General features: G+C 32.3%; 1 protein-coding gene across 1 annotated transcript in view; it reads right to left on the reverse strand.

Annotated features, from left to right (window-relative positions):
• The window catches only part of LOC136990717 (fap1 adhesin-like), a 150,942-nt gene that overhangs the window by 117,337 nt on the left and 21,240 nt on the right, over positions 1-12,365 (reverse strand). Inside the window, exons 6-7 of the mRNA XM_067289137.1 lie at positions 9,902-9,946; positions 5,862-5,924 (exon numbers count right to left, since the gene is read on the reverse strand). Coding sequence (XP_067145238.1) covers positions 5,862-5,924; positions 9,902-9,946 — 108 coding nt within the window. The remainder of the gene's footprint in view (positions 1-5,861; positions 5,925-9,901; positions 9,947-12,365) is intronic.

A 12,365-nucleotide genomic window follows, 5' to 3' on the forward strand; every position in this document is an offset into this window, starting at 1 on the left:
AATTGATTCTAATAAATATTTCATATTAAATTACCACTTAAACCAAAAATGGTTCATTCAAAAGTCAAGCCAGCTTAAAATATTTAAAATATTAAAAAATCTCTGAGTCTGGAAATTACTATAAATTATATTCAAAAACCAAATCAATGAAGTCATATTCATCATGAAAATTATAGTTTTAGACATTTCTCAATTTTATCTTATTTGCTGAGAATAAAAAAAAGCATTAATAATAAAGCTATAAACAACTAAACCTCAAACAAAGCCTTTTAATATGCAGCCATTTAATTATCTATTCAAACACATTTGGTCATTTTTAATGACCTTCTTCAAAAACAAAAATCAAATGCTTCCAATTTGTATAAACAAAATTTGTTTTGGAATGTTTTTAAATTTGAACTTTCTAGGGCGCAATCTCATAAACATAAAATTACAATATATACACAATAATAACAAGTATAAACATATATATAAAGTATATACAAACATAATAAATGAAAATAAATAAATATGTAAATAAAGTAACACAACCACTAAAAAGGGCCACAATTGCGCCTATTTCTTTAAACTGTCCCTTTTGCCTACTAATATATTTATATTATGCCCGCTCTCCGTGTCACTGAGATTTTACTTGATTCTCTAAAATTGATTGCTTGTCCTGCCTGGTTGGTCTTGTGTATTTGCCATGCCTCTGCATATCGGAAGTGTTTCTTGTCTTGAATCTTTTGTATTATTTTAGCACATTCCCATTCCGCTGTAACCTCTGTTGAATCTGCTATAATATACATCGCTAGCATAATCCTATGATATCCGGGTCCTGAGCCGGTCACGGTTTACTCTGACAGCCAGTTGTTGCTTCAGGCCTTGAGTGATGGGCACCATTGAGACTGTATGTTACTGGAGATCAGAGGTAGGGCACTGAGGGCTAGGCGTGAACAGCGAGTTGATCTGAGATGGGTCCGGGGTTACATCGGAATCCAGGGCAATGGGCATGCCAACTTTCTGGCTAGAGCTGCGATCCAGAGCCCGTTTGTAACCAGGATGGTCGATCCCACAAACTCCTACATAAAAAATACTCTACTGCAGCGATTGATGACAAACTGGCAGGAGAGCTGGGGCCGTATTCTGGTCACTGTCTCTGGTCTCTTGTCTCTCACAAGCCGGTCGCCGATTGGCTAATCATTTGGATTAGCCAATCGGCGACCGGCTTGTGAGAGACAAGAGACCAGAGACAATGACCAGAATACGGCCCCTGGACTCAAAGTACAATAGGTAGGTCTACCTATCCCTTCATGCCTGACATTGGCCAAACTCCAGTAAGTTGTGATTGGTTAGTGACCCAACAGCTGACCGGACACGGGAGGTTTCCCCACTTCAAGTCCAAATTTGGACAGTGAGATGATTGCTGCTCCTGTGGGTGTTCTTGCGGAGACACGAAGCACTATGTACTTGATTGTCCTCTTATAGAGGACTTCCGCAGGACAGTCGACGTTGTCGACTGGTCCCAGCCATCTAAACAGGTACTTTGAACACTAGCAGAAAGTAAAGGAAATCTGTTGAAACTAAACAAATTGATGGGAATCATAATAGGTCTTTTTGACCTATGAGCCCAAGTGTTTCACTGGACTGGGCCCCCCCTTCCTAGAAAGGAGACTTTCGATGACCATTTCAAGGCAATGTCCCGACTGAATGATCAGCTGATTGGACATGTCAAGGTTTGCAACCCTGTTGTCTTAAATGCTTATGTGTGAGGTAGTTTCTGTTTGGTAGAGGACCTCAAAGTGCGGGACAAACTGCACCAAAAACGTATGTCCCAGTAGGAAGGTTGAGACTGGTTTATTCCAGGTTTGACTTAAAAGAGTCCAAGACATCCAGTAGTTGCTGGGTGTCCAAACAAAGCCGATAGTCTTTGTACTCTGTAGTGCCACTTGGTGGAACAGAGAACCTACTTAGAGTTTGTATATGAGGCTAGTGCAGTGATTGGTTGCTCGTTCTGTACATTTCTTTTATATTTTTTTAATCTTTCTTTTAATGACCTCCCTGTGGCTCCGATGTTGTAAAGCTCTTTTCGCCACCTTTTGTCTTGTACAGGAATTCTACATACTCTGGTCTATGTCTTCCTTGTCTGTATGTAGCATCTGGTATACTGTTGGATTCCTTTTGAAAATTATCTTTTTGTTTGTTGATACTCCTATTTGTTTGTAAATATTTCTTAGGGAGCCATGTATTCCATCACTGTGTAATCTTTTTTTCCCATTCATTAACTTTGCTATCATCCATTTTTCTTTTGTTGGTTATTACTTTTATTCCAATCAGGTTGACTCTGAATTGCCATGCTAGCTCTTTGATATGCTGCACTTCTTTAATTCTGTCCTGCACTTTGTTGCAGTGTGTTTACACACTCTTTATAAGTGCCCAGAATGCTGCCAGTTTATAACTTGCTGGGTCACGTGAAGTCCATGGTATTAACAATGGGTCATATGTCGGCTTTCTGTAGACTTTTGTAGCAATTTTCCCTCCTCTCTCTACTTTATTGATATATCCAGAAAGTGTACAGTTTTATCGTTCGCTTGTTCTAGCTCAATCTCTAGGCCGAAGTTGTATATAGAATTCCCGTACAAGACAAAAGGCAGCAAAAAGAGCTTTACTACATTGGAGCCACAGGGAGATCATTAAAAAAAAAATGAAAAAAACATAAAAGAAACATATGGAATGAGCAACCAGTCACTGCACTTGCAACATATAGCAGACCCAACAGAGGTTACAGCAGAATGGGAACATGCTAAAATAATACAAAAGATTCAAGACAAGAGACACCTCCAATATGCAGAAGCATGACAAATACACAAGACCAACCAGGCAAAACAAGCAATCGACTTTAAAGAATCATGTATAATCTCAGCGACATGGAGATTGGGCATAATATAAATACATTAGTAGGCAAAAGGGACGGTTTAAAGAAATAGGTGCAATTGTGGCCCTTTTTATGGTTGTGTTATTTTATTTATGTATGTATTTATTTATTTATTTTTTTCATTTATTATGTTTGTACATGTAGATATTAAAACAGCTACATATTAAAAGGTTTTGTTTGAGGTTTAGTTGTTTTTTACGAAGTGCAGTTAGAGAAGAGTATAATAAAGCTATACCAACTACTTTTAATTTTTAAGAAATTAATTATATGTAATTCAAAAAAAAAAAATTTGACCTAAAAATGTATTTTTTGTATTAAGCACAATAAGATGATATATCAAAAGAGTAAATGACACTCAGTCTAGATCATTTAAAATATGTTATTAATACACCAACAATAAAAATGGTTATCTATATACCAAATTAATTTATAGTGTTCTAGTTTCATAAACAGTCAAAATTGTCTCAAAAATGGTTTTACATTAATAAACAAAATTGCACAGACATTAAAAATTGGAAATTCTTATAACAAACAAATTCTCAAATACTTAAATTAATTTTAAAATATCTACTGTATAAGTATAAAATGCTTAGCTTAAAATTATCACATTTTTTTGCATCATAGAAAAAAAAACAGAAATGTTGACACCAAGAATCAATGAACTGTCACAAAATATTTGATCAAGCGAATAAAGCTTAGTTTACACTGAACAAATAGCGAGAGCAAATGAGAAAAGCAAAAATCAATTTTTATTCGCTTAGCGAAATTGACCCATACAACCAAAAATGAAAAGCAATTGCAAATTTTAATGAGCCATTCATTTGCAAGCAAGAGAAAATGTCATCTCAAAAAACAAAATGCCACTTCCGACATTCCGTCGTTAACCACGTTTGTTTATTTATCGAGAAAGAAAAATACGTCAAAAAGAAAACGATGCCGGGTGAGAGGAATATCAAAAATCCGTAATATAACATTAGCTCTATTACATGAGAAAGTTTCTGTAGCCATCTTGAAAACAACAAGAACCACCTGACAACTAGTTGGAATACGATTGGTGGCAAAATTTTTTGCTAGAGAAAAAGCTCGACCGTTTTGAACTTTGAAGCAATTTGCAAAATGGTAAAATTCACTGGAAACAACATTATGTCTGACCTGTTATTCACTCTGTTTTTCACTTTTGCCAGCAAATCGCGCTCAATGTGAACTAAGCTTAAAGCAAAGGGAGATTATCCCAAGGAGGGATCAAAGTGAGAGGAGACGAAGGGTTGAGACACCCAACCCAAAGTCTTGAGTAAAAGTTGAATGAAGGGATCAAAGTGAGTAGTAGTTAGTCCAAGGGGGTTTGAATTATCACAAAATTTATTATGAATACTCTATATTGGGGATAAGTGTACCAAAGTGTGCCAAATCCATGGGGCAAACAAAGCAAACCATCAAACCATTTTTAACAGGACGTTCAAAAAATCCTGACATGAACCAATTCAAACAAAAAAACAGAATATGTTTTTATTGTGAAATCTAAATGTTGTTCTATGTTCAATTTTTGATGGAAAAAACCTGAAATAAAAATCTGTTTTTTCCAATTAATCTGAATGTGGAAATGCATTTTGAAAAAGATCCAAACTTAGTTTACATTACAGAATCCTCACTCAGAATTAGACAGATGAAGGAGTACATATTATTGAAATCTTTGTTATGTACTCCTTCATCTGTCCAATCACAGAAAAGGTCATCTCCGTGTTTGAGAATTCTTATTTTGAACTGTCACTGGTAAATGAAGGAAAAAAAACGAAAGCAAGAATTTTTTCTGTATATATTTGTGATATTTTTATATATTTTTTAAAATTATTAAGTTTTTTAACATAAGAATTGTTTGTAAATCAGATTTTATACAAAATGTTTGAGCTATTTTTCAAAAATAATGTAAATATTTTAATGTTTAAAAATTTAAGCTTTTTCTTCTAAAAAAATTTTTAAAAGACATAAAACAGATGATGAAATCTATATATTACATTACTTTACAAAAGTAAGAATAATTTAATACTAACCTAGTTACTTAAAATTTTAGAAATTTAATAAATAGAAAAATTACAAATAAATTATAGATTAATTAACAGTCATTTATTTTTAATGCATTTTATACAATCCAAATAATAATTTTTTGTATTCTGTTAATCATTTTCAGAATTCATTCATTTAGAATATAAATTTCTTTAAATACAACCGAGAAATTAATTAAAATTTTTATTTTATGAATTTTATGTAAGTATAATTTGAATTAATTGACAAATCATGAAGGAAATCAAGAAATTTTACTAAAAGTATCACACTTAAGAATAAAGTTTTTGATTTAACAGAACTTCAAACTTTTTCAAACTTTATTTCTTATTGTTTTAGATTATTGTAAATAAAAGATTGGCATTGACTTCTCTCATTGGATGAAATTCCAGCCAACAAAAGTCTATTTGTTATCATTATTATTAAAACACTTAACAGTAAAAAATAAAAACATTTCTTTCTGTAAAGATATAAATATTACAATTTTTTAATATTCCGATAGTAAAATGTAACCTTTATATTAAGATAAATTTTAGTGAAAGCCTAATTGAAAGATATTAACCAATAAATCAATTCATTTTTAGACAGAAATTTATTCTCAAACTCTTAACATTTTGTAAAATTCTTCAACTTTCTAAAATTAATTTTTAATTATAACAATCTATATAAATAAAGATTAAAAATAAATTAATTTCTGTTATTCAAGACTAAGAGTATTTGATTAGTAATTTTGATAAATTGGAATATAACTATAATCATCGCTTTGATTATTAATAATTGTAAAATGATAATTAAAAATATGGATAATAATCTAAATCATTGTTTTTATAATTAGCTCCTATTGTTAGATGTTTAATATTTAACAGTTAAAAATATTTTATAAACTCACCTTTTTGTACTGTGTGAAGTAATATTTCCTCGTGTACTCTTTTAATTAACGAATCAACCATTTCTAAAAGAAATACAAACAAAACATAAATTAAAATCTCCAAAACTGGAAGATTCTCCATTTAAGTTATGTTACTAGCATTTTGCTGTTTTATTTGCTAACAACATTATATTTTGAGAATGGTTTACTGCAATTGTAAAATACTTTATTGATGCTTTACAGATAGTGTAGTCCATTTACTACCTGAGAAGCATCAATAAAGTATTATATCATTGCAGTAAACCATTCTCAAAATATAATGTTGTTAGCAAATAAAACAGCAAAATGCTAGTAACATAACTTTGAATAATTGGATCAAATATAAAAATGTCTTTCAATAATTATATTTTATATGCATTGTAAAAATGAATATTTATATTAAATTAAATGATTCAAGTTAATTTTCAAATATTTAAAAAAATGGATTTAGTTAATTATCGTAACAAAATTTATTTATTATGCACATTTTTTTATGTCTATGTATAAATGCACAAAAACCAATTAATATATTTATGTATGTACTGTACAGTGAAGTCCTGATAATCCGAATACCGCTAATCCAATACCGTCCACCTAATCGGAATGTGTTTCGGTCGGTGGAGAGAAAATTTTTTAGCTCACAAAATATACGTTCTTTGTATTTTTCGGTTAAATTTAAATGGTATTAACGGTACAAAAACATTTAGAATTCCACAAAAAAATAATTGTATTTTATTGTAGTACTGTATTAATACTGTACAAAATTAATAAATCAATGTTTGAGATAGCCTATTAAAATGGCAGATCTATACAGTATTTACACACAAAAACAGGAACAAAAGTCATTTTCAGAAATAGTCTGTTAGTTTCTTTTGACGTATGATATGTTTCACCACGGCCTCATAAACGTGCAGTCTGTCGGTAAAGTGCTGAGATGTTGTTCCAAGTAGCATGAAGCGAGGTCAAAGGCTGCTGCCACGTCCGTGTGTGACACAAAGTGGTTTGCACTACCACTGAGCTCGTAATCATTCCCGTCATCATTCTGCTTAGAGTCTTCTTGGGTGACAGCTGCCATGATGTCCTCATCCGACAAGTTTCCATGACCTATTCCATCCACTTCAATCCATTCGTTAACGTCACATTCTATAGCTTCCTCACACCTGGGAATTTTCTGTACTAGCTAAATTGTTCTCTCATTGTTTTCATCAGAACGATCAACAAAGCTGAGAGAGAGCCATAATTACTTCCATGATCATTTTATGGACTGCTCAGTTGCACTCTCCTACAACTCAGCAACCCAATACACAACTAAACAACAACTAACCCGTTACATATAAAGATCAACAACTGCCGAATTATCGGGCTAGCAAATGGCTATAGTAATATTAATAATTAAAGTTAATTTGCTACTAGAGTTAGGCGTTAGGCGCCATCTCTTGCTAAATTTAATAATTAGAATTTTAATTAAATAATTTAAATAAATTTAGGCCTAACTGGAAGAAAAGAATTTACTATAGCCATTTGCTAGCCCGATAATTCGGCAGTTGTTGATCTTTATATGTAACGGGTCAGTTGTTGTTTATTTTTATATATATATATACGCCTTGCCGGGGTTTGCGATGGCCGGTTGAGTGCCTTTGGGAGGACGTGGGCAATTAATGTGTCCCCAGCCGGCATTGTAATGACCGTCGATGGTGATACGGTAATCTTATATCAACTGGAAGGGAAGATCGGAGCGAAGGTCCGGGTAGCGTAACTGGTAACGTGTCTGCACGGATAGCAGAAGTTGCGGGTTCGAATCCCGCTTCGGGCCGATTCTTTTCTTCCAGTTAGGCCTAAATTTATTTAAATTATTTAATTAAAATTCTAATTATTAAATTTAGCAAGAGATGGCGCCTAACGCCTAACTCTAGTAGCAAATTAACTTTAATTATTAATATTACTATAGCCATTTGCTAGCCCGATAATTCGGCAGTTGTTGATCCCAATACACAACATCTTTCAAGTTCAATAAAAAAAAATATATTTCTCTTTGTAGACAATACATACATAATATGTCTTTAAACAATATGTCTTTTCTCACGCAGATGTTGGATAAGACAATATTGAATTATTTTACATTTGAAGGAAGACGAGAAGCCTCAAATAAAAGGTCGACTCCGCCGTGGAAACGTCTTATCCCTCATCTGTGTGAGAAAAGATGTATTGTTTAAAGACACATTATGTGTGTATTGTCTGCAAAGAAAAATATATTTTCTTTATTGTATTACATCATCCTGGCTTATTTTAAAAATCTTTTAAGTTCACTTGTTTAATTTTCTCATATAAAGAAAGTGAATTGGAGTTATCTTCTATCAAGAACCTAAAATATTTCTTTCTGTATGCTAGCTTAATAGACTGTAACACTGCCTGATCCATGGGCTGTAATAACAGTGTTGCATTAGGCAGTAAGAAAGCTGCCTTTATATCTCCTGATGTCAGCTAAGAAACATGGGTGGGACAGTGCATTGTCTATGAGGAGAATGGTAAAAGATGGCAAATCATTTTCATTGCTGGGACAGATTGATTATGAAACCACTCAATGAAAAGCTGTCCATTCATCAAAGCTTTTTTTTTTTACTTTTGTAATGAACTGGAAAATTGTTAATGTTGATATTTTTAAAAGCTCTCGGCTTCACTGATTTACCAATCATCATCAGAAATAGCTTGTAATTTCCTGAAACATTACTACAAGCCATCAACATCACTCGCTCCTTATTCATTTTAAAACCTGGGGTATGCATTTCTCCTTCAGATGCTACACTTTTTGTGGGTAAACCCTTAAAATTTAAACCTGTCTCATCAGCATTATATATCTGCTGAGGTGAATAAAGTGATACCAAATCAGCAAACTCACCCAAATATTTCTCTGCTGCAGCATGATCAGCAGCTGATAATTGCTCCTCAGTGATCATTAGCTGGCAAATCCCATAGCGCTTCTTCCAGCGATCAAACCAATCAGTACTCGCACTAAATGATTCACCATCTTTTATTAGTTTTTGTTGAGATGAATAGCCTTTTTTCTAACAAGAAGTCCACTTAGGGGTGTTCCCCTTTCTCTTTCCTGAATGAACCATATGAATAAGGCTTCATCAAGCTTGTCAAATGTTGAGAGCCTTGCTGTTTGTCGATGTTCAACTGATTTTTCTGAAGTAGAGATACAAAGCTGCTTGATCTTGGTGTGGTTTTTTCCAGTTGTAGATAGCTTTGTATATTATTATTTTGTTATCATTAAAATAGTATTATTTATATTACATTTATCTTCAATGTATTCTTTATTTATGTAATCTATTTTAAGTTTACAATGTTCTTCTGCATGCAAGATTATTTGATCTTTTCAAATTTCTCTTGATGACTGCAATTTGAATTTTGTTGAAAACATTTAAATTTTATTATTAAAGATTTCATTTACACTATAGTATTTGTTAACAGCAAAAAGACTAATTTTTTTTAAATCATGCATTATCTTCATGATGAGCACATTTGTTACTGCTATTAAATATCTTTACCTTTCAATTAACTATGTAAGGAGTCAATTCCGACTCGTTTCATAATGTTTGGGAATTATTTTTAGTTCATTTTCTTATTTATGTTTTTGGGGAATTTTATTTTGTTAAGGATAGACTACCACACCTCGCCTGGAAAAAATTCTAAAAGTAAAAACAAAACTCACCTTAATATGACGACTGCCGACAGCAAATCAAATTAATAAAAAATGTCATAAAGATAAATTATCTTTATAAAGATATTAAATGTTATAAAGATAAATTATCTTTATAACATTTAATACTATACAATAAAAATAACCCATTGAGAAATAATAAAAAGTATCTTATTTATTATTTTTCAGTAAGATAAAGACTATTTCCTGTTTTAATCACAAAAAATGTGAGGTGTAATAACTATTCTAATTCAAATTAAAATTTTTCAGTATAATACTAAGTTTTATATTAAATATTAGAATTACATTAAATATGTTTTACCTTTAATTAGTTCCCTTTCAGTGGAGCAAATAACTTGATTAAGCACTAGAAAATATCATAGAATGTAAATTATTACTTTTGATCTGTATAAAACTTAGAACATTAGTACTAAATGTGTCGTACATATGTGTTACAAATTTAATTTCTATTTTAAATACATTTTAAAAAAATTGAATTATATACATTTATATCAAAGCTTTGTTTTCAACTGTCTATTAACAGAAGGTAAATTTTAATTAAATATCTTCTCTACAAACTAATAAATAACAATTACATTTATTTATAAGTTAAATTGTATTTAATAAATTACAATGGCAGTTCCAAAACTATGACCCTTGGATAAAATCCAGGTCTCAAACATATTTGACATATTATTTATAAATGATAAAAATAGGCCTATTTAAATATATATGAAATGTATAAAATATCTGTGATTCATCTAACTACAACTATGTGCAATTTGGTCCAACAATCAAAAAGTTTGGGGATCACTATATTAGATTATTATTATTAACAATAACACAATTATATTGTAACATCAATGATTTCCTGAATTATGTCAAATTATAAATCTATATAGATGTAAACTAAGATATCATGCAACTTTGTTGTATTGTGAGAGAACTGAAGTGAAGCTGAAAAGAAAAAAGCGATTCCTGCACTTTTCGGCACAAAAGAGGCCATCCTTGTACAGTATCTGCCGGCCATGGGAGACATAATCCTTGAACCGAATGGGTATGGAGATATGATACTTGCACTTGCCAACATGGAGATACAATCCAAGAACAAAGCAATTGATGGTGATTGCTTTGTTCTTGTGTTCTGTTTGTTTTTCGTGCCTACTTTCCATTAAACACAAACAATACTGTATTTATTTTTGGTCCCCCTAGGTCTATTCTGACAGCCAAGCAGCTATTTAAATTATTCAGAACAATGATATTCACCCAATTACAAATAATATTAATACTAAGCTACAAAATTCAAAAGGTGCCTTCTCTCTTAATTGGCTGAGAGGATACCAGGAAAATATTGGCAACAAAAGAGCCAATGAATTACCAAAGAAAGCAGCCACCAACCAAGAAAACACCATAATATAAAGCAAATTACCATCTGTGACAACATTTAATGCTATATATTTTAAAAGAATGGCAAATGTTTTGGGACAACTTCCATAAGAAAACAACTTACTCATACTTACCAGAAATTAAAAGTATCTACAAGATGAATTGGCTTGAAATCAATTACAATATAACCCAACTTACAATTGTGATCAGAGGGTCAGCACCAAACCAGTGATGCCTACATCAGGACTGACACCCCTGTATCTTTTAAGACAGATACAAAAACCTTGTTTGCTGCTGTTCCGATTTTGTGTGAGTGGTCGCGTATGTAGACACTTGGAGTCCGGGATGGAGACAGACCGAGAGACGATGTGATCAAAAGAAATGCACACTACAACTTACTTATAAAGGGAAAAATACCCGTTTATTTTTATAACCTATTTACACGTATACATAGGATAACAGAGAGTTCTGTTTAGCTTTCAAATAGCAGCTTAAATTGGATAAAGCTATATAGCATAACATGATTCAGTATTCAAGTTAACGGGTTCCTAGCCAAGAGAGAGAGTTTACAATATTACATGCGATGCAAAATACCTTGATTGGTGGGTTAATTGTCGAGGTCGTAGATCAAAGATCGTAGATTGCTTGATGAATGGGATCATCCTGGGAATTTTGGCTCGTTATGTTGGCTTGTCAGGTTTGGAGAACAGTAACAATGGACAGGAATGGCAGTCAAGGGATCAGTGGAAAGGCAGATAAAAGGATCAGTGATGGAGCACTCACATAAAAAGGAGGTAGTCGGCAAACTCCCAAACTCTCGACGACCTTCTTGTCCTTAATTCAATCCTTTTATATCAAGAGTCCTCCCCCTTTGGTTTCGATGCCCCTTTTTAGCCACATTACTAATTTCGCCCAATGGTGAATATTTGTTGTTAGTTCCTGGTGACACATTCGATGAGTCCCCTGAAGTGACTCCGGAGAAAGAGATGTGATCATCCTCCCTCCGATAATTAAATTGAAAAAATTTTGTTTTTGCTGGGTTTTGAACTAATTTAACATTCAAAAGACAAAATTTAAATTTTTTCTCAAAAATTTTAAGTCCAGCACTCACACAATGAACCATCATTGCTTTCAAAGTTACTTACACAGGTTCATAACTACTTATAGTGATAAGTGCTCTATTTATGACAAAACCAATGGAAGCGACCACTACCTATTCACCTGCCCTATAACCAAAAAAGAAAGAAAGAGCTTACAGCAAATTTTAGGCTACAAACATATAGATTGGCCATGTAATAAAAGTCTTCTCCTGCAATGCAAGACAAAGAAATCTACAGGTCATTCAAAACTCTTATAGACTTATATTTCAAATAAACTGTAGTGCAAAAATTATATCGAAT

The sequence above is a fragment of the Centruroides vittatus genome, unplaced genomic scaffold (assembly GCF_030686945.1).
Source record: "Centruroides vittatus isolate TY-2023 unplaced genomic scaffold, ASM3068694v2 contig_134, whole genome shotgun sequence".
NCBI classification, from domain to species: Eukaryota; Metazoa; Arthropoda; class Arachnida; order Scorpiones; family Buthidae; genus Centruroides; species Centruroides vittatus.